At 42.9% G+C, this 23289-nt stretch overlaps 2 protein-coding genes across 3 annotated transcripts in view; one reads left to right on the forward strand and one right to left on the reverse strand.

The window, feature by feature from the left end:
* Tatdn1 (TatD DNase domain containing 1) overlaps window positions 1-9267 on the forward strand; it is a 35381-nt gene extending 26114 nt beyond the window's left edge. For both annotated transcript variants that reach the window (XM_059246874.1, XM_059246875.1), the window contains 3 exons: window positions 4092-4162; window positions 5323-5449; window positions 9171-9267. In XM_059246874.1, coding sequence (XP_059102857.1) covers window positions 4092-4162; window positions 5323-5449; window positions 9171-9267 — 295 coding nt within the window. The remainder of the gene's footprint in view (window positions 1-4091; window positions 4163-5322; window positions 5450-9170) is intronic.
* Window positions 9268-10140: 873 nt separating this feature from the next.
* Rnf139 (ring finger protein 139) lies at window positions 10141-22847 on the reverse strand. Its single transcript, XM_059247362.1, has 2 exons — window positions 22604-22847; window positions 10141-12140 (listed from the first exon to the last, which is right to left on the reverse strand). Exons 1-2 carry the CDS (start codon window positions 22830-22832, stop codon window positions 10312-10314), a joined length of 2058 nt encoding a protein of 685 aa, XP_059103345.1. The 5' UTR covers window positions 22833-22847; the 3' UTR covers window positions 10141-10311.
* Window positions 22848-23289: the final 442 nt, after the last annotated feature.

Raw genomic sequence — 23289 nt, forward strand, 5'->3', positions numbered from 1 at the left:
GTGAGAACCTGTCCTCTGGCTCATGCCCATGACCTTTCCTCTGTAACTCCACACTAAACCTCAGACACCCTCACAAGGCAGCCAGCACAGCAAGGTCCTGGCCTTGTTTTCTGTCAGATCTGTCTGCCAGTGTTTTCTACAGGTTGTCCTTAGGAAGCCAGTGAAGTTACAGACTAGAATGTGACTTGCTCTCCTCCCTCTCCAGTGTTGCCCCGACAGTGGCCACTGGTGACATTAGGTATAAATTCTTAGGGAAACAGAATGGTGGCCTTGCTTATTCCTATGGAGCAGAGCTCAGGATGACTCTTTCCTACGAAATGGTTACATTTATAGATTGATAGTCGAACATACACATAGTGATGAAGTCGAGCGTACTAAAAGACCAGAAACAGTTACTGCTCCTCCCCTAGCATGCCTCCACCCGTCAGTTTACAAGCACTTGGCTATCTGGCTCTGTACATAGATGTAATGTTATCTACTCCAGCTCTGGTGCCTCCCTTTGTCTGTGTCCTAAGACACACACCACCCTGACCCCCACTTCCATGTTCCCTGTCTTCCTTCCAGTGTTATTTCAGGACCTGGGTCATGTGGTTATGGTTGTTTCTATAGTCACTGCTGCCCATGTGGTAGACTTGCTCACTTGTCTTCTCACGTGACACTTGTTTTTGAGTAACTGGACTCATTTTTATTTCCTTAACTGTAAAACTTGAAGCCTAGCCAGGCATAATGGCACAGGCCTGTAATCTCAACTCCCAGGAAGCTGAAGCAGGAGGATAGTGAGTTGGAGGCTGGCCTGGGCTATACAGTGAGTCACTATTTCACAAAACAAGATAAGCTGAGGCTTTCTGGCACTTTCTATAGCTCCATGCAAATGTCTTACTTGGTTTTCTCCATGAGGAAGCCTATTTAGATAGTTGGTTAGTTCCAGGCCCTTCTATTTATTTGGACTCCTCTCTCTTCTCCGATAGAACCCCTTAGCTTCACTTCTCCAGCTCTCATGTGTTCTGGGGTGGGTTTTGTTTTGTTCTGAGGTGAATTCTCATGTAGACCAGGCTGGCTGTGAACTGTGTGGCTACTCCTGCCTCAGCCTCGGAGTGCTGAGATACAGGTATGAACTACCATGGTGTCATCTGTTTGGTTTGGTGAACACATTCTCTGCTTCCTGAGAAGATATTCATGAGAAGTGGTTTTATTGATTCTTAAACGTGAGTTTGGCTAGTTAATGAAAGGAAGAGGACCCACTTTTGAGTCTCCAAGAGGCTCCAGTGCTGGTGACAGTTGATTGCTATCAGAGCCCCAGTCCTTCCCATGTGACCCACTGTGTTTTCCCTGTGTTGGGTTTGGTTTGTGTGGAATTCACATGTCTTGATATTTGGGGCTTTGTTGTTTTTTGTCACACAGACTGCTACTCTCGTATTGGCCCCCTGCAGCTGGAGCCCCCCCCCCCCCTTAAATCACTTCTGGGAATATCGTTTCTTTTTTTTTTTTTTTTTTTTTTTAAGATTTTTTTTTTTAGTATGTATACAGCATATATGACAGCAGGCCAGAAGAGGGCACCAGATCTCATTACAGATGGTTGTGAGCCACCATGTGGTTGCTGGGAATTGAACTCAGGACCTCTGGAAGAGCAGTCAGTGCTCTTAACCTCTGAGCCATCTCTCGAGCCCGGGAATATCCTTTCTTTTTTGGGGGGGACATCTCAGAATTGGTAACTGGTATTATCTTTTCTATAATTTCCATTTCTACTTTAACACCTTCCAAAATTTGCTTTATTTTCAATTTTTTTTTAAAAAGATTTATTATGTATACAGTGTTCTGTCCGCACATATCCCTGCAGGCCAGAAGAGGGCACCAGATCTCATTACAGATGGTTGTGAGCCACCATGTGGTTGCTGGGAATTGAACTCATGACCTCTGGAAGAACAGCCAGTGCTCTTAACCACTGAGCCATCTCTCCAGCCCTATTTTCAACTTTTTAAAATGAAATATACTTCAGCTTTCATTTCTAGCTCTAACATCCTCTCATATACCATAGTCCATACAGATGGAGTGCCTTCTGTCTGAAGATATTATAGTTGGAAGTCATTTCCTCACTGTTCTGTTGCTTTTATCTCAGTTCTGGTCCCTAATGTTGTTGGTCTCTTTTATGATGGGGACTTTCTTCAAATGCCAGGCAATCTTTTGCTGTCTGGGGAAGGAAAAAAAAAGCTGGACATAGTGGCACATGCCTACCCAGAAGCTGAAGTAAGAATTTATAAAAGGCTAGCCTCAGTTAGAAGGCAAGATTGAGGCCAGCCTGGGCTATATGAAAATCTTGTCACAAACAACTCTTTGGAAGCTCTATGTGAGTCAATCAACTGGCAGGCTCAGATGACAGCTGGACTTTTCCACAGTGGATTTCCACGTATCCTTTTGTAGAGACCCTTTTCTGGGTTGATTTTCTCTAGAAGGCTGTCCTATGATCTTTGCTAGAAAAATAGGCAAGGGATTTATAAATGTACATGCCAACATTCTGGAGCAGAGTAAGATAAAAGGGACTACCAGTTCAATCTGCACCTTCAATCCCAGGTTCCTGCCCTGCTGTGCTGGCTGTCCCCAAGCCCTTCGAACCCCATCCCTGAGTCCCAGGTAATCCATGTACCTCATCACTTTTCTGCCCAGACTTTGCAGATCATTTCAGTTCCCATTCCAGTCCTAGCTCTTTCTCTGGGCCTATAACATTTAAGTCATTTAGCACTTAAAGGCTGTTGTTTCTCCTTTAGTGTTTTGCTTTACTATGATGAGTTGAGGTAACAGGTGTCCACTAGTTTAACCAAAAAATGTTGGTGGGTGAGGTGCAGTGGTTGCCAGGATCAAGAAGGTAGGGATGAATACACAAAGGACATACATGTTTACTTGTAGACAGTAAACCAGTTTGTAAGAGAGATGTCATTCCCGTAGAGGGTACTCCAGGAGTAAACTTGAGTAGAACCTGGATTTTGGATCGTGGTGATGTGTTAGTGTGGGTGTATCAATTCTAACAAATGTAACCACTGTGGCAGAATTTTTAGTGTGTGCCTTTACATAAGGGGAATGAGGAAGGTGTGTGTGTGAGAGAGATTTCTGCTTTCTGTTCAGTTTAGCTATGAACCTAAAATTATTCTGAAATGCCTTCCCAGTGAATTTGTGATTATATGTTTTTTAAATACAAGTACAATACTTCTCATCACATTGAATACTGAATCATTCCAAAACTTGCTGGCAAGTTAAAGGTATTTACATTCCCACTCATAGGTCTTGGGTGAGCTGGGTCTGGCTGACATGTTTTCTTTCTGGGCACCTAGTTGAAAAGTAACTGTCAGCGATGCTGCTGAGACACTATTCTAACCACAGGAAGTGCATTGCTTACAGCCATGCTACCCCATTATTCCAAAGCAAGTCTTGAGGCCAAGGCACCTTCACGGAGTGGAGTTTGGCCACCTGCAGTGAGGGTGCAAATATGTAAGTCTTATTATAGGACAGCGAAGACTTGGAAGCAGTAAGTCTGTTTCAGCGGCTGAAAATCAGTTTAAAAAGCAAAGCTAAGAGCCTCATGACCATTCTAAGTTACACAAGTACTTCTTAACCTAAGTTTTACTTAGGCTAATATATAAAGTTTATTAAAAGTTCAACTGGTAAGTATGAAAAAGGATATCCCCTAAAGACACGAATAATCAGTATGCTACATCAGACCTGCACATTGAAGAAGTATCTGGGGGCTGACCAGGTGGCTCAGTGGCTGCCTTCCAAGGGACCCAAGTTTGGTTTCCAGCACCCACACTGCGTGGCTTGCAAGGAATCTGCTGGCTCTGGGGTACCCATACCCAAGACATTCCCACAGTGTGCATGCATGCCTATATACACAGAAGTAAAAATACTATTTTTCAATGTTACAGAAGGGACAAAGGCGGAGGTAGGTTTGAAGTTGACCACAATCTGGGCTCTGTGGAGGGTAAGAATGTATACTTTCTAAAGCAGACTGAGAACAAAATCTTTGTGGTTTTTTAACTCTTAAAAGTGTCTTATATTAAGAAATTACTCACCAAATACCATTTTAAAATATTGTTTTCAAGCTCACTGAAAACAGAAGCTAACTTGGAAGTTCTGAAGTCAATACCTAGTGAAAAACTAATGATTGAAACAGGTAAGTAGATGTTTCCAGAAATTCAAGTTTCATATTAAATTCTAATATGTCCCCCAACCTCTCCCCCCCAAAAAAATTAGAGGACATTTGACTTCTAGTTGCAATCTCAGTATGTGGTTTTTGTTTTGTTTTTAGATTTTTGGAGGTCGTTATTAATGGAAAAGTAGTTACATGGATTTTTTATTTTCAGTTTGACTAAACCTCAAAACTTAAAAAAGTGACAGGCCGGGCGGTGGTGGCGCATGCCTTTAATCCCAGCACTCGGGAGGCAGAGCCAGGCGGATCTCTGTGAGTTTGAGGCCAGCCTGGGCTACCAAGTGAGTCCCAGGAAAGGCACAAAGCTACACAGAGAAACCCTGTCTCGAAAAAAACAAACAAACAAACAAACAAACAAAAAAAAAAAAGTGACAGATTCCGATAACCACTCTGTACTTAAGAATATCTAATGAGCCCTCTAGGCAGTTTATGTCAGTTTATGTCTGTTAGAGTGGTTTGATTCTATAGCCCTTTCAAAACAAACTGCAGCAAATGAAATCAAATGCTTCAGTGTGAGGATTTTAGAATGTCATCTCTTAAAACAAGTTTAAAGGCTGGGGCTCTGACCTAACCCAGGAACTCAGGGACTGCTGTTTATAAAAGTCTGTAGACTGAGCCACTCTAGGGAAATTAATTTTATGTTCTTAGACAGTCACGAAAATGATTTTATTCAAAAAACAATGCCTGTATACCGTGCAAGCCATTCGAAAAACAGTAACAGGGGAACAGCTCAGTGGCAGAACGTTTGCCTGACATCCTGATACCGGGAGACACAGGATTCACAGCCATGCTTTTACATGCAGTAGAAGCAACACAGAGCAGTCTTCAATGTTGAAGCATTTCTGTGATACTTCTTGTACATTTAAGTCTTTTTTCCCCCAAAGCATGTCACACATAGCCACATTAGTAAGGAAATAAAATAGATAAAAACCAGTCTTTTTTCCAAAGTGCAGCTTGGAACTTTATATTATGCTTTCCTTAGAACTCTCTTCTGTTGCATTAATTTTGCCATTTTGGAAGTTAGAAAATGGCTTGTAATTTTGTTATATTCTAGTGTAATGTTCATAAAAAAAATTTAGAAATGTAAATTCCTTACACCTTCTTTCTTCTTCCCCCAACTCTAGATGCACCTTGGTGTGGAGTTAAAAGTACACATGCTGGATCAAAATACATAAAAACTTCATTTCCTACCAAAAAGAAGTGGGAAAACGGGTACTGTTTAAAAGATAGAAACGAGCCCTGCCATATAATGTAAGTTGTTTTTCCTGAATGGTCTTCACAGCTGTCAGAGGTGACAAACCACTGACGGCCACTTAGTGAATGGAGGGGCAGAATGAACGTCCGCTGGCGTTCCAGTCAGGTTCAGGTTAGTTCAAACGAATGAGTTGTACACTGCAGTTAGTGATAAGCCATCTATTGGCACTTGACCCAAGGTCAAGTTTAAGTTCAGGTCGAAGACCATTTGAACAGTGGTTTGGAAATATGTGCATCTGAATAGCTGCGTCATCTCCTAGGTTCACGTCCTTTCATCCAGATGACTGGACTGCCTCGGTGAGAATCTGTGGCTTTGGTCGTTTGTCACTTTGTAGGAAAAGGAAAAGACCTTAAAGCTTGCCACAGCATCAGTCCAGTGCACCTTCCCTGCTACTGTTTATAACCTGTTGGCTGACCTTTAGTTAATGGTTGTCTGCAAGTTAAATATGGACAGCAGCAACAACTCCAGGGAGGTAACACAGTTCTTTAAGCCGCACAGTGAAATACGTGACAGGATGTTCTTTCCTCAACTTCCCCTGGGGAAAAGAAAAAGCAATCCAGAATAGGCTATATGTAGAGAGCTGTGAAGAATCAATCTCCTGGCAAACAAGGTTGGTCATATCATTTTATGGGCACCTATTCAGAGAAAGTCTAGATTATATTGGTTTAGTGTGGTTTGCCACTGTAGGCTTGCCCTGACATTTACAAAGATTAGTTATCAGTGTTTCTGTTAAGACTGTAATGTCTTGAAAATATGCCTTAAAAAAGTGATTTGTAATAAAGAGTGTAAGCCAGATCTAAAACTCAGCAGGCAGAAAAGCCAATTAAAGTGTCCTTTTACACACACATACGGATCTTTTGTTTTAACACACTGGTTCTGGCAGTACTGAACTGATGCTTAAAACCCCCGAGGTGAGGGGTCTTTGTACTCTGCTTGTAAAATACCACTTGCATTTTGTTGTTTTGTTTTGGCCTGGGGTGGTGGTGGTGGTGGTGGTGGTGGTGGTGGTGGTGGTGGTGGTGGTGGAGTTTTCAGATTCAATTAGAAGACATTATTTCTCGTATTCGACAATCTAAGGGACACTAGAGATCCCAAGACAATGAAGCAGCTGTTATTTTGCCACAACCACCTGGCAAATACACTACTTGGAGGATGTAGTGCCAACTTACGTTTTCTGTACTTAATGCTCTGTAAAATCATAGCTGGTGGTGGTGGCTGTAAATGTGCAAGTCAAAATGTCAAGTTTTTTTTTTTTTTCCGAGACAGGGTTTCTCTGTGTAGTTTTGCGCCTTTCCTGGGACTCACTTGGTAGCCCAGGCTGGCCTCGAACTCACAGAGATCCGCCTGGCTCTGCCTCCCGAGTGCTGGGATTAAAGGCGTGCGCCACCACCGCCCGGCCAAATGTCAAGTTTTTAATACAGACTTAAGAACTGAAAGCTTGTGTATTGGCCTGTCCTGCAGTTAGTTAAGTGGCAGACCTTGGGGAAATCAGCATTTGTAAGCTGAAAGGGTCAACATTTCCGATAGAGGTGCCTCTGCTACTTACAATCTTCCACTCCACTGAGTTTCCCATTTTAACTGTTTGCAGACAGGTCTTCCTTTCCTTTAGGCTATCCATTTCTTGAGACCTATTTTGGAGCTCCTGCTGTGTCAGGAATTGTGTGGTTACTGAGGCTACCTAGAAGAATCAATAGTTCTTATGATCATACACCCACTGGATGAATAGGTCACTGTGGCATGAGTTTTGGATAAGGAAGCAAACAAGCAGACACAATTCAAGATAGTAAGCTGCTTCGGAGGTGTCGGTCGATGACTGGGACCTTGGAGTTAACATCTGTCTGCCCTGAGAGGTCCCAGGAGCATGCTTTCCTAATGTGCAATTTTAGCAGTTTACGAACCATGACTGGGAGTCAGGTCAGACAAACATGTTGAGCAAAGGTAGACTGTAGAAGACCCTGGCAGTGGCAGGGAGACAATGTACTTAGTGTGGCAGAAAGTAGGATGAGGTGAGTGAAGAAGAGAAATCTAGGACAGCGAAGTGAGACCAGGCCCTTGGGGCTTTGGTCTGGCAGCAGTGTAGACTCCATCATGACCCAAAGAGACTAGCAGCAGGAGAATGGAGATTTTTATTTGAGTCCGAGTCTCATGCAGCCCAGGCAGTTTAGGAAGCTGCTATCCAGCAGAGGGTGACCTTGAATCCCTAATCCCCCTGCTTCGATCTCCCAACTATTGGGGTTAATCTTGAACCACCATGTCAACATCCTTTTTTTTCTTCAAGAGTTAACTGCTTGTCATTGTGGGGAATACTGAAAGGTGATGAGTAGATACTGCGAGACTTAATGCCTGTGCCTAGTATAAGGGTGTCACACACAGCAGGGGCTGGAGAGACGGCTCATAGATTAGGGGCACAAGAGAACCTGAGTTGTGTCCCAACACCACATATTGGGCAGCTCACAACCACCTGTAACTCCAGCTCCAGGGAAATCTGATTCCTCTGGTCCCTGCATTTATGTACACATACACATACACACACACACACACAAGTAATTGAAAAAAAATCTGTCACAATAAGCAAAAGCAGTTAAATCCCCCAGAATGCTATATTTAAAAATAAATAACTGCAGCTTTATGCCCCTGAAGCTACAGAGAAATATACTGGATACAAAGGGCCTGGCCAGGTTGCCAGATGTTATTAGCGGCTCACTAAACAAAATGCTTCACTAAGCACCAGTGATTGTCACAAATTTCTAAATAGTAAAGCGACTGCTGCAGAGGTCTTAGCAGAGCAGCTGTGCCCTGGGCCACCGCAGTCAGCAGCAGCACTGCTTCCCAGGGCAGCCTGAGCAGCACACCAAGTCCGCAAGCTGGCTGCAGACAACTGCATTCTAAAGTTTCAGTGTTGACGGATTTCCTTTCAGTATCGTGTCAAGCTGGCTTTTGTCATACTGGGAGCAGTTTCTACAGTTCCAGCTCATCTTGAAGCCCTGTCCTATTTATCTGGGGTGTTCAGTTAGGACACTCATAAAGGGAACAAAAAGCGCACAACAAGGAACACTTAAATGTTTAATTTGGACTACAACTTTCTAATCCGTGTTTAAAAACTACCTACAGATAATATTGCTAGGAAACCACTACTGTTGGTCATCATTCTGTGCAAAGAAACAAAGAGAGGCCTCTGCCCCCCCCCACCCCCGCCACAGCTTCTGTACTTGCCATTATGTATTTACTGTGCACACAACCATCCCTTGCTGTCTGTTAAAGACAGTTCAGCAAGCAGTGCCTTTCAAGTTTTTGGCCCTGCTCTCCCCAATACCATCATTGTATATGTGTCAATATAAATAAAACTAAACCCAAAGTGGAAAGGTACTTAACCTGTATGATGTGCAGCATACAGTTCATTTTTAAGAAGCTCATTATCCAGTAACAAGTGTGCTATGATCTACAGTTTTAAAGGACTCATACTCCTGGGACAGTTCCATTAGTACTGCACTTATATGACCCTGGTTTTTAGTTTTCTTTATTTGCAAGTTAGCTCCAGAACTTTCTGACTGCCAGTAATTGGTCATGTTTTCCTACTGATACTACTGACAATTTTAATAACTCTTAAATTAAACTTCCTTAGGAAGGGTACAAGATTTCTTCTTACACGGGAAAAGGCGATTATATATCTTTAAAACAATATATTCTTAGAAAGTTGCTCCTCTTGTTCTCTTTCAGTCAAATATTGGAGATAATGGCAGCAGTCAGAGAAGAAGATCCGCTGGAATTAGCCAACACGCTATATAACAACACTATTAAAGTCTTCTTTTCCTGATACTTATTGGTATGTGGGTTTTTTTTGATGATGTGGAATTTCATAGTAAACCTGTAAGCTTCCTTAAGGAAATCTTTCCAGTCATTCTCTAAAAACGCTAACACTGTAAGTTACACCCTTCACTTTGACCCATAAAGTTGGATCAGCACTGTTTAGGTAGATAATGTCTTAGTTAACAATGATGACCTTTTTATTGTGTAATTTCATCAAAAGTCTGAAAGGACAGTGATGTTTTCCCTAAAACTTACCCAGTACATCCTGGTTTATATCAAAGTTGAGTTGATAACAAGGCTATTTCTCAATTCTCAGTCTCTGACCCATGACTTTTGAACCCAGCTCTAAGCTGCAGCTCAGATTTAAAGTTTCTCAGTTGCTTCTAGCAGGTTATCGTTCCTTGGTTTAAAAAAAAGTTAACAGCCTCTCTACTCCAAACTATTTTTTTTTTTTTTAAAGATTTATTTATTTATTATGTATAGTGTTCTGCCTGCATGTATCCCTTTAGGCCAGAAGAGGGAGCCAGATCTCATTACAGATGGTTGTGAGTCACCATGTGGTTGCTGGGAATTGAACTCAGGACCTCTGGAAGAATAGTCAGTGCTCTTAACCTCTGAGCCATCTCTCCAGCCCTACTCCAAACTATTTTATCTGTAATTTTATACTTTTCATTTTCCCACTCATTTTAAGGAAAAACTAGGATCCAGCATTAGATTACTCTAATTTCATGGAGGAATCTTTGGCACAGCTGACGCACCGTATGATCATTATCTCTATTAAGAAGTTATTTGTTCAAATTTTGTCATAAAAACGTGAAAACATTTTATTCTATGTACAATAATGTACACAAATTTAAATAGGTCACCAAAGAGACCAGAAGTAATTAAAGAGGTATATTTACAGTAGCACATCACAGTAAACGGAACATCATTCACAGTTTCCACAGCGATACTGCTTTTGTGCTTGGTTACACTCTGACATGAAGCATAGCACTCCATTTTGGATGAACTGAATTTTAAACAAATACCTCAGTGATTAGTAAATGCTACTTTAATCAGTGTCATCATTAAATTCTGCCGCCGCCGCCGCCGCGCCTGTGTGCTGAATCCCTCCGTCCCTTTGTCTTTGACCATCATCATCGTCACAGTCCGTACTGTCATCCTCGTGCAGTTCTCGGTCAGATCCAGCAGCGTCTTCTCGTAAAGCTTCCTCTGGATTCTGATTTTCATTGGGTGCAATAAATCCATTGTTGTTAGATATATTTGAATTATCCTTGATATCATCTTCGATGTACACTTTTTGATGGCACATTGGACACGTATCTTGAATGTACAGCCATTTCCGAAGGCAGAGCGCATGGAAATAATGATTACACGGTGTAATACGAGCAGATGTTGTAAACTCATGATAGCAGATTGCACATACATCATCTATTTCTTGCAAGTGGCTCCCTTTTATTTCAGGAAGTGAATTGATTTTCTTAACAGCAGTTCTACGATTCATGAATGTCTTCCAGCCATTTTTTACTTGTAAGTAGATGTTAAAATATGCATGTAGGCACATCATACAAGCCCGGATTTTACTTCCTGACTCAAACATCATGGTATAGGCCCCATTCCCAAACATTACTACTCCAAATATAAATTCGATAATATTGCCTGTCGAGCGGACAAAGTAGACATAATCATCAAGCTTTTCCCAGAGGACATTATAGTAGCCATCAATCATGAATAGCGTATAAACGGTGAGAGAAACTATCACTTTCAAGCAGAGTTCCACACAGAAGGCTGTGACTGCAAACAACCATGTGTTGAGTGCATAGTGATGCCAAAGAACGTAACTGAGTAAAACAGGAAGAATAAACAGGCAAGCAGAGACAAACAGCACAGGGAAGTGTCTATGGAATGAGGACACGTGGGAGGCACTGAGAGACATGAGCACGGGGTCTGTCATTCCGTGGATGAAATGCAGGACTGCAGTTAATAGAAGGCACATGTTTCTACTTAAGCGGACAAGTCTCTCTTCGGGTCGCAGCCCACTTAAACCAGTCTGAAGAGCCAAAATGAAAAATAAAACGGGGGCTACGAAGCCCAGCCGCCTGTCATCTTCTTCGGCTGATCCAATAAAGGCCAATATTCCCAGGCCCAGATAATGGGCTATCGAAGAGATTACAGCACTCATGCCTAGTACAGTTAGTGTAGAATCGCATCCACTAATGATCAGATTGCAAATGAGGTCCCAGAAATCATCCCAAGAAATAAAGAAGGACTCAGTTTCATTTGCCATCTTTAAAATGTACATTAACACTGTTGCCTGAGCTGTAATTCTTGTTAGCCAGAAGACCCGAAGTATATCTGGGAAACGAATCCTCTTCCATGTGTCCTCCATCAATAACTGTAATCCATAAATTCGGTACATATGCCTCACTAACAGGTAAACGTACCGTGTGGAATAATAAAACCACTTAAGTTTCACTGCCAAGACGAGCACTGTATTTAATATGAGGATCAAAGAAGAGGTGAAAACTAAAGTCTCTCTGATGTGCAATGGTAGCTCTGTGATTAAGCCGATTACAGGAACCAAGATATTCAAAATAATTAACTGTGAATAGATGGACTGAATCTGGAGTAGGGTGACATAGCCAATTCCAAAGGTTAGCTGCAGGACGATGAGTGCCATCCACAGCGAGGGCCCTTTCCGAGGAAGCAGCTCGATTCCAAAAGCTGTTGTGTTGTAGGCACCGTAGAAGTCAATGTGCAAAGCAGCGTAGTAATTCACCAACACTGAAGTTGCAGCTAACAGAAAGGCTGAGCTGTACATGTAAAACTTGAAAAGTGAGCGCTGTGACAAGATCAGAACAACACTGGACACAATTATACCTACGGAAAAAAAGAAAATATTGTTCAAAAGAAATATTCTTCAGCATGTTTTCATACTAGCAATTAGAACTTTCTTCCTAATTATTATGGTATTTTCATAGTTGTTAAACCTCAAGGCAACTTAAGAGTTCTAAAGGCCAGACCAACTAAACATGTCATTTTAAAAAACCTGGCCCCATATTTTCTGGTTTCTAAAGTAATTCTGTTTGTCATGGTATATATCCCGGCATAAGATTATTAAATTACCTTCAAGACAAATTTGTAATGATATATACCTTTTGGTAAGTTTTAAAACTCAAGACGACACTGCCTATATAATTTCATAATGATTAAAAAGGTTAATGTACTCCACAAAAATAAGACCATTAAGAATAAGAATGACTAGAATGGAAGGCTTGTTCCTACCTGGCTTCAGAATCCTTTCCTAAAGTGTTCTTCAGGCAATCAGGTGAAGTTCTCTACTTCTACCCAGTACCTCCTTTTCTTCCAACTGAACTCTTATTTCAACTCCTGTTTCTTAGACATGCGTATTCTCTAAGGGTCCAAACTCAGGCCCCAACTACTTGCCTTCACATTTTGGAAATGCCTCCAAGTTTCCCTTTCCTACAAATTACTGAATCACTTCTTCAGATAGCAAAAGTAACCCTCAGAAAAACCAAACCACATTTTATTGTTGTTGTTGTTGTTTTTGGTTTTTCGAGACAGGGTTTCTCTGTGTAGTTTTACACCTTTCCTGGAACTCACTTTGTAGACTAGGCTGGCCTGGAACTCACAGAGATCCACCTGCCTCTGCCTCCGGAGTGCTGGGATTAAAGGCGTGCGCCACCACCGCCCAGCTAAATTTCTTTTTTGTTTTGTTTTTTCGACCAAACCACATTTTAAAAGATGGCCCTAAACGTCACTCCCACATCACTCCCATTATTCCATGTGTAACTACTTTAAGTGGTCTGATGATCCATATCAAGTGCCACCAATGTACTCTGCCTAAACAGATGTACTTTTAAGTGAAATCACCATGACTACATTACTGTACTAGGTTTAAAATACAGGAATGAAATAAAACTGCTCACGTAGTTCTCCTAAACTCTAACTGCAAACCTCATCTGCCTTTTCTAGAACCTAATTTCAAGAAAGGTTCCATTATTCTTCTGATGATGCTCTGGGCTCCACACCCTCAAACTTTGCTTCCCAACACACACTACCGTGCCAAATGCTCCTTCCTCTACCATAATTACATCTGCGGTATATTCCTTAGAATGATAGCCCCACATTTCTTCACCCTTGACTTTTCAAATCCTACCTATCCTAGAGATTATACTGTTCATTTGGCATCCCCACAGAACTTTTTTTGTATGTACTACCAGATAGTGAAATCTATAATTATCCATGGAGGTATCACCTTATTACATAGTTATATCCCTGCCTTATAAATAAATGGATCCCACAATGCTTTATACAAAAGAAAGACTTATTTACTGGGGCAATGTTTCAGTACCATATGTATTATGCTCTTAAAGATGATCACAAAATAGAGCCTGACTGAAAACTGAAATCTAGGAAAGGGGAGAGACATAGCTAAGAAGCCATAAACACTGAGTAGCTTTCCTTTCAGTGTGCCACCAAGAAGAATGCTGTATCTCACAGCCTATGCATGTGTGTGTGTGTGTGTGTGTGTGTGTGTGTGTGTGTGTGTGTGTGTGTGTATAAAGGGCTGGGACGATGGTTAGTTCCTTTAAGGGATTACCTGTGCCTAAAATCAGGTCCTTTGTGAAAAGAACGCACGCACGCACACACCTGAAAATATGTAAATCTGAGTAAGTTCTGCCTGCTCCCCCAGAAGATGGGATTGTCTGGAGCATTAGCAGTTCTCCCCTAGAATGGAAGATGGTGCTACTTCAGCCTGCAAGAGGCCATCTGCTACCTTGCTTTCTACATGGAAAATCCCTAGCCTAACTGATCTTCTAAGTTGAGTCAACATCAAGATAACAAGTTCTATTTTATGCCACTTAGAGAAAGTAAAACAAGTACTAAAATGTTTTGTGTCAACTTGCTATTCAAAGCAGTATATCAGCCCCCACCACTAACTAGTCATGACCTTAGTTGAACCTTTAGTCTTTTTTTTAAAACCTAATAACTTTTTCTCTGAATCTTATTTATACACACAAATAGAGGACTGGCTTGGCTATTAGGAATGCTTGTACAGAAACAAGTGCCAATGGCAGAAGAGGGTAAGTATTGTAATGACATTTCAACCTCCAAGTCTGGATATGGCCTGACAAGTAACCTGATCCCTCCTTCCCTCCAAATCAGGGCCTCACTATACATACATACATACATACATACATACATACATACACACACACACACACACACACACACACACACACACACACACACACTCTCTCTCTCTCTCTCTCTCTCTCTCTCAAGGCTGGCCTCCAACCTGTACCTGCTTCAGCCTCCTAGATGCCGGGATTGCAGGCACATGCCACCACCCCTAGGCTTGATACGTTTCTTCCCTGTAGAAAATGACACTCTCAGTGTATAATTAACAAACACTCCAAAAGTAGCCCACAGTTGTTATCATTCCTCCCCAAAGTCTACAGACAGATCTTTTATATGGGGAGAACCAACTCTCACTTTACAGAAAAAATACCAACTCCCCAAATAATAAGTCTCCAAAGTAAATGTTTCAGTTGGTGATCTTTGGGGAGCACTGTTAAGGTTCTTTACATTCCTTCAGACATGAGGTCCCTTCTTAGGGTCCATTTTTTGTCTAAGGAAGCCCAGGGGATATTTTCATTAGGGCTCATAAGGGACCCCACTTTCTTTGAAAACACCACCCTGGGATGCAGAAAGAGAATTGAATTAAACCACAACTTGGGAATTTCAGTCCTAGACTCCGTAATTAGTGTGTTTAAGGTTCGCAAGGTAGAAAAGTCCAATTCAGGAGCTTTGAATTAATATTTGAACTGAATTCACCAAAGAGTTCAGGATTTTTTCAATTAGATTTCTAAAACCAAGAAATAAAAACAGGAGAGGAGGGGTAACTCCATGCATTTCACACAGGACAGCATGAACTCTTTGTTTTTGAGACAGGGACTTGCTGTGTGTGTCCCAAACTAGCCTTCAACTTGTGCCTTCCTACCTGGGTCTCCAAAGTGCTAAGATTAAGGGAGGGCCTCACCAGAGTGCAAACTCTTTACAGTGTCTTCATTCCTAGCCTCTTCTGCAAGCTTCTGACGAGAATTTAGAAGGGAGAACAGTTACACCTGTGCAGATCCCGGAGTACCTTTAAAGCATTTGAAAGCAGGCTATAGAATGTGAAATACAGCAAGGCAGCACACTAACCAATACATTTCTCCCTTATTTCAAAAGTAATGAATGTCCAGGAAAAAGCAAAGCATTGTGGAATGATATCAACCTATTAGCATACTTGACAAGTAAATTATACCAAAGAGAACATTTTTCTAAGCTTGGCATTTTGGCACCTACCTTTAATCCAAGTCAGGAGGACCATGCTGAGCTGCATGAGACCCTACCTTAAAACAATAACATTCTATCAAACTTTCATCTTAGGTAAAACAAAACAACAAGAATGGTATCCTTGGTTGTTTTATTCATAAAATTAAAATTTTAACAAGTATGATTGTATTAACATATGTGAACATGGATTTTAAAAAGCCAAACCCTGAAGAGGTGGTGGTTTTGGTTTTTGGAGACAGGGTCTCTCCACAGAGCCCTAGCTGTCCTTGAACTCAGAGATATGCCTGCCTCTGCTTCCATGGTGGCATGTACCACCATACCCTGCTCAGAAGAGTTGTTCTCATCTATAATATGAACTATCTGTCTGGTCTTCAGATTCCAAACTTACAACTTCCAAAAGCTGTGGAAGGCACAGTGATAAGACTGTCATGAACTGGAATGCAATGGAGGACAGTTTGGAGCTTCTGGATCGCCTCAGGAAGGAGACCGACTGTCACAGGGTTTGGTCCCATTCCTAGCCCTACTTCTGAGGATGGAGAGGGACAGAACTGAGTAGCTAAGTTAGAGGCTGATGATTTAGTAACATGCCTACACAATGAAACAACGAAAACTCCAGCAGGACTGACTTCTGAGCTCCAGACAGCTCTGGAACCTGCAGTTCCTGAGGCTGGAAACCTGATGGGACACAGACTCCACACAGTCCCCTCCCCTCGTCACCTCACTGTACCTCGTACATCTACCTCTTCCATATGTGTCCTTTGTACTGAATGGACAATTATGGCATTTCCTCAGATTCTGTCTACCGTTCTAGTAATTAAGGGAACACAAAAGGTAGGTCAGGGAAACTCTGAAGGACAGACAGCACATGTTAGAGGCACAGGCCACACAACCTCAACACTGGCATCTGAAGTGAGGGGCGGTCTTGTGTGACTGACCTCTCATCCTAGAAAATGGGATATCAGTGCTGAACTAAATTACAGGACAAGCAGTGGTACCTACCCACTGAAGAATTTGCCACGGAGCTGGCTGTTAGTGGGGGCGGGGAACCCACACACACATTCTGTTGACCAGAGGAGAAACATTCTGGACTGAATGTGGAAGAAGAAAGAAAAATACCTTTTTTTCCTATCATCACACTGTCTTACTGACACCAAAGAGGTGGAACAACTTGATTTCTCATACACCCTGACAAGTATAAACACACACTCATACAGAGATACATATGGACAGTGCCTTTTGAGGTTTTACATTTGTAATATTGAATCTACTAATATTTTATAATTTGTTTTATATAATTTCTGAGAACATTTCCTCTAGAAATGGCTTTTTTGAGACAAGGTTTCTCTGTGTAGCCCTGGCCTGGCTGTCCAGGAACTCACTCTACAAAGTGATCAGGCTGGCCTTGAACTTACAGAGATCTGCCTGCCTCGCTTCCCAAGTGCTGGGATTAAAGCCGTGTGCCATCACCACCTGTCCCCCGCATTATTTTTAATTGACACGCATTAGTACTTATGATAAGGGTTCCTATGAACAATGTGTAATCAGGGTAATTATCCCCTCAAATGATAACACAAACTTTTTCCTGACCACTGAGTAATTTCTTCCATTCCTACCGACTATTCAGGGTTTTTCTGTGAATGCCACTTTACCTTTTGTCCATTTATTAGGGTTTGGACAAGTGTCCTCCCAAAAGGCTATGCTGAATCAGACTTAGTCCCTGGCAGTGTTGAAAGCGGTGACCGGATCATCAGAGCTCTAATTCCAACAATGGGTTAATCCAAGGATGAATTCAAAGCTGAATGGACTAGGTGGGGCCTAGCTGGAGGCAGCAGGTCCCTTGCAGGGGCGGTGGGGATAGCGGGATTTTGAAAGGGATGCTTTTAAAGGTATAGCTCATCTTGGCTCCTTCCTGTTTCTCTGTGCTTCCTGTCTGCCATGAGATAAGCAACTTTCTCTGCTGTGGCCTTTGGTCATGATGCTACGCTTCACCACAGGCCCCAAATCAATGAACCAAGCGTCCATGGACTGAACTCTCTGAACCCTGGAGTTCAAATAACCCTTTCCTCCTTCCAACAGGTCAATCTTTGGTATGTTGTCACAACAAAACGACTAACACAACATGGTGCTGGCAGTTTTCCCTATTTGTGTGCAATTAAAATATTCTCAACATAAATTATTTGTTGATCATAAGTAATGTCCAGGTTTACATCCAGTCTTTTATATTTTAGATGCTCCTTTATTATAAGAGGTTTTTAATGGTAAAAATTCAATTTATAGTCTTTTACTTTCTACAAATTAACTCTTCATACAAATAAGAGAAAGGGAATGAGTAATTTTTCCATATTAAGTAAATTATCACTAAATACTTCATAGTTATTTCCATGGACTTGCATTCAATTCTCCCTCCAAAACCCATCAAGTGTCTATTATACTGGTGTCTGTTTCTAAGCTATGTATTTTATGTTCCTAGTCTATTTGTCCATTTCTCAACCAGCATTAGATTCCTCCCTCCTTAGGGGCATTTGGCAGAATCTAGGGACAAATTTGGTTGTGACAACTGAGGTCAGGGGTGTTACTGATATCAAGTAGGTAGAAGACACAAAAGGCTAAAAAACTGTACGTTTAGAGAATAGTGCCCTATCCCCATATTTATTTATGTGTCCAAAATGTCAAGAGAGCTACTGCTGAGAAATCTCAGTCTAGTCCTCGGCCAGACACAATTACTCCTGCTTCATTTTGCTTTCTCACATCACAGGTTTCTTTCTACTGAATCAATGATCTCAGTCAGTACCAAAGAAAATTCTCACTCTTTTACAGTGAACAGATTCCCAACTAATACACACTGAGAGTAAGTCTGAAGACTGCCATTCTGTTACTTTCAATAATGCTGTAACTAACATCCTTGCTCATAGTGTAGTATAACTAAAATCCAGGCCTTTAGAACTGGAATTATGAGTCAAAAGGTACAGAGTAAATATCACTGGAAGGCTGGAGTATAGCACAGATGGCAGGAATACTTGCCTACCTCGTACACTTGACAGCCTGGGTTCAATCACTAGCATTGTAAAACCATCTTGTAAAACCAGCTCCAGTGTGGTTTTGTACATGCTTGTAATCTCATCAGTGGAGGTGGAGGCAAGAGAATCAAAAGCTCAAGGTCTTCTTCAATCTGGGGCCAGCCTAGGCTACACGAGACCCTGCCTCTCTCAATCAGTATCAACTGATAATGCCAAATGCTTTACACAGAGGTGATGGCTTACCAAATTATATAAAATTACCCATTTCAAATAGGTAAACACCTCTGCCAAATAATTTTAAATCATACTTTGAATTCTTTACTAATCTAACAGATAAACTGTATATTTCTATCATTATAAGTAAAGCTTATACATATATTTTTACATATATATGTATGTATGATTACATATATATGTATATGAGTACCCTGTATGTATACCTGCATGTGAGAGAGGGCATAAGATCCTATTACAGATGGTTGTGAGCCACCTTGCAGATGCTGGGAATTGAACTCAGGACCTCTGGAAAAGAAGCCAGTGCTCTTAACCTCTGAGTCATCTCTCCAGTCCCTAGAAACTATTTCTTTATTTTCCTGGCCACCTGAAATTTATCTATTGTAAAGTGCCCACTTTATTATGGAAGCAGATGCTTTTTTTTTAAAGGGCTTACTCTACATGATATAAACATTTTCTTCTGCTTGTCATTTTTAAAAGATTTGCAATAAAGACATTTTCCATTTTCAAACACTCAAACTTACTGTTCCTTGTAATTTCTGGGTTTTCTTTTATGCTTAGAAAACCCTTTGCCACTTCAATGAATTACCACCATGTGAGTAATACTATTAAAACGAGCTCCTACGCTCACATCTTCTCTAATTTGCTAATTCAGCATTATGTTGCTGTGGGACGAGTTCCAGTTAATATTTTTAATACTTCCTAAGAAACAGTTTTATGTTCCAAAATGTACATACTGCTATGGTTTTCTTTCTGTCTCTAAAATGAAAGGCTTTACTTTCTGACCTTTGGATCTCAAATTGGTTGGACACCAAATGAAAGTGCAGTTGCTGAACCAAGAGGGAGTAAAGCTGCAGACACTGACATATAAAATCAGTAATGTTTGAAAAGGGTGTGTTGGGCAACAGTGAGCAGTACAGCTGATAATAATGGGAAGTTCCGGCTAGTCTCCACGAGACCTTTAATACACAACATGTCATTACTTTCATTTACGGCCATTTATTTTCAATCACAAAAACTCATTTTTTTCATTTTTATTTTATTTATTTATTTTGGTTTTTTGAGACAGGGTTTCTCTGTGTATCCCTTGGTTGTCCTGGAACTCAACTCTGTAGCCCAGGCTGGCCTCGAACTCACAGAGATCCCCCGCCTCTGCTCCTGAGTGCTGGGATTAAAGTTTTGTACCACCACCCAGCACATTTTTCATTCTTACAAACAAAACATTAGCACAACTATTCTGCTACAATTTAGGGAATAGTTGGGTGATAAATTTAGAAGCCGATTTTTAATTGCTCATAAAATCTGACTCAATATTCTGGAATAAAATTTTTCTGATAAATATTTGGTGATTTCAAAAGGATGAAATATCTGTAAAAAAGTACAGTCTTAATTGAAGCATTAAACCTTTTTTGAAAAGTGATCATACGAACAGCGAACACATGAAGAGCCGAATGATGTTTTAAAGGGTTATTACCCTAACTCTATGTTATTGTCCTAAACTCCATGATAGATGCTGTGGACAGAAGCTCCGAAAAGCAGCTGTGCCTTCTGCAAGGCTGAGTGATGAGACCTTCAATGACCGTGGAGAGGTTGGAATGTTGCAGGTCTAGAAGCTAATTACGATTTATCTGAAACTAAGTTTAGCCCTTAGTCACTCCTTGCCCAAGTCAGAGTGAGACTTAGTGAGCATCCAGTGACTAAAAGATAAAAACTATCTGAAATACATTAACTTAAGCCTTCATTCCCAACAACCACAGGCTTGGCGTGCCCTCACATACTATCCTGGGTCCAGAGCGGACAGAAGAGTCTCGGCTTTGCTTTGACCCAACTACTTATTGTTTCCACTGTTTTTTAAATTCATGACACTCTGCTTTGTTATAAAAACTTGAGCAAACTGTTGCTGCGTTGGAACATGGAATTTGGGGTAACCTCAATCAGTGTTCCTGGGCCACAGTCACTCGTATTTGGTTCCAGAATAAGCTATCTCTTATCCCATTTGAGGTGCAAGTTGTGTTTTTGTGTTGACAATACCATCACGGTCCATCTTTACAAAGCCAAAGCACAGAACAGTTCACTGGATCACGAGCGGTTCTTATTTAAATCCCCAAATACGAAACTTCGGTGAAGAAGAAAAAAAAATATATGGAGAGTGGGCAAGGGGAACAGCTGCTTTCTTAACAGTCTTACTACAAACAACTTAACTACAGAAAACTCCTTTCTTTGGACCTAGCTAGTGGTGGGTACTCAACAGGGCAGTGCATTTAATCACCAGGTCCCCAAAGAGTTGCCAGAACCTGCAGTTATTATGCCCTGAAGACCTCCAAGGCAGTGGCTATACTATCTCTGAAATGAATATGCAGCCTCTTCTCACATACAGCACTCACTTTACCAGAGAGAACGGTGGCAGGAACTTGTACAGAGAAAAGCAGACTGGCTGAAATTGTGTGCCCAGCAGATTACTCCTAAGTCCCATGCTCACAGAACATCACTTCCATTTTTTTCTTCTACTGTTACGATGAGCACCGACAGTTAATACACTGCCCTGCACTGTATTTCAACACTGAGGAAGAAGGTAATCCTCCCGTCAGAGGAGCTCCGGGCTCTGGCAAGCACTTACCAGCTGTGCACCAAATCTCAAACACTTCACTTCCCCAACCCCGTTCCTTCGCTTGTAAAGTGAGAATAACACTACCCACCTTTGGGGGGTGCCTGGCAGATTAGGGAATACCTGTGAAAATGCTCTGCAAAAGTAAACTACTTAAGAACAAAATTCTGCCTTTACTGACACTCCTTTTCTGTGGGAATAGGCAACAGATGCTTGCACTTGGACCTCACTACCAGCCTGCTCCCCCCAACCCACAATACTCCGAAAGCAAGAACCCACTTAACATCTACCTCATCAACAAAATCTGTCAAACTAATGATTAGAAGAAACATCCCTTTATAGTGTTTCTCACCCTGGTAATGCAGCGCACAGAGAAATAGAAAGTGAAAAATAAAATGCTCTTAGTACCCAGTCCATACGAAATGAAGGACCAATTTTCCTAAGTCTCTTGCAAATGTCTCATCACCCTGGGGGCAAGTTTTCAAAGTCACACCCAACACCTTATTATTTACTCATAGGAAGATTTTAGGGTTCGTTTTAAGTATAACCTTCCTCGCGGTGACTTCTGGAAATGGTTTCAAGGTCTGACATTCAACCCTGTCTCGTGGCTTGTACGGCCCCATTTCCCTCAAACACTTCGCGATCCTGGGGACTCCAAGACACAGACGTGACCACATACTCCACATCGTGAGAAGGGGCACACGGGGGGGGGGGGGGGGGCTCAAGCTCTGGCTCCAGTCCAAGGTCACACACACAGACACACACGGCGAGACCGGGACAGTTGTTTTTCCCAGGGCTGTCGCATAGGACGCGCGCGGTAAGCCAGCAGTCAGTCATTCCCCAAGAGAAACAGCCGGCAGGGAGCCGCATGCTCACACAGCCGTGCTTTCTAAACCTCACCTCATCCAAGTGCCAACCGAACCACTCCGCTGTCAACGCTGGCACGAGGATCCTGGGTCCCCGCACCCCGCCAAAAGGCCCTTATGGGGACCATCCAATCGCGGTTCCCCAAGCCGCGTACCCACCAGCGTGCCCTGCCGCGCCCGTCCCGTCCCGTCCCGGGGCAGGGGCCCGCCTCGGCCGGCCCGCGGGCTATCCCCCCCGCCGCTGTCCTTCCTTACCAAGGAGCCGGAGAAAGATCTGGAGCCCGATGCACAACCGGCTTTGGCTGGAATCGTAGTAGGAGTTGAAGATGGCGTCGATGATGTAGAGGCAGGGCACCCGGAGCGCCACTTCGAGCGCCGCCCAGACCTGCTGCTGGGCCATCCGCACCTGCTGCTGCTGCTGCTGCTGCTGCTGCTGCTGCTGCTGCTGCTGCTGCTGCTGCTGCGGGGGCCCCACCGCCGCCATGAGCCGCTGCCACACCGGGGCTGGGCGGGCCGGGCAGGGCGGCTCGGGGCGGGGGTGGGGGGGTCGGGGGGGAGGAGGCCCGGGGCCGCGGCCGGGGCGGGCGCCGAGGAGCGTGGCTCCGCCCCCCGGCCCGCCCTCCTGTCCTGGGTCCCGGCCCGCCCCGCCGCCCGCTCGCGTCGTCCCTCGATGGAGCAGGGGGCGGCGGCGGCGGCGGCAACGGCTCCCGGGAGGCCTCGGGGCGTCGGTGTTTCCGGCCGGCTAGGGTCTGGCTCCTCCTCCCTCCAGCGCCTCCCCCGCCAGCGGAGCCACCATCTTGACCCCGCCTGCCTCGGCCGTTGCTGCCGTTGCCAGGGGCCCCCCCTGAGGCAGCGCCCGCGGTCGCTCGAGAACCCGGAACCCGGCTGCGTCACAATCCGGCGCGCCGCGCAGCGTCAGCACGCGCGGCGGCGGCGGCGGC

The sequence above is a fragment of the Peromyscus eremicus genome, chromosome 20 (genome assembly GCF_949786415.1).
Source record: "Peromyscus eremicus chromosome 20, PerEre_H2_v1, whole genome shotgun sequence".
In the NCBI taxonomy this organism is placed as follows: domain Eukaryota; kingdom Metazoa; phylum Chordata; class Mammalia; order Rodentia; family Cricetidae; genus Peromyscus; species Peromyscus eremicus.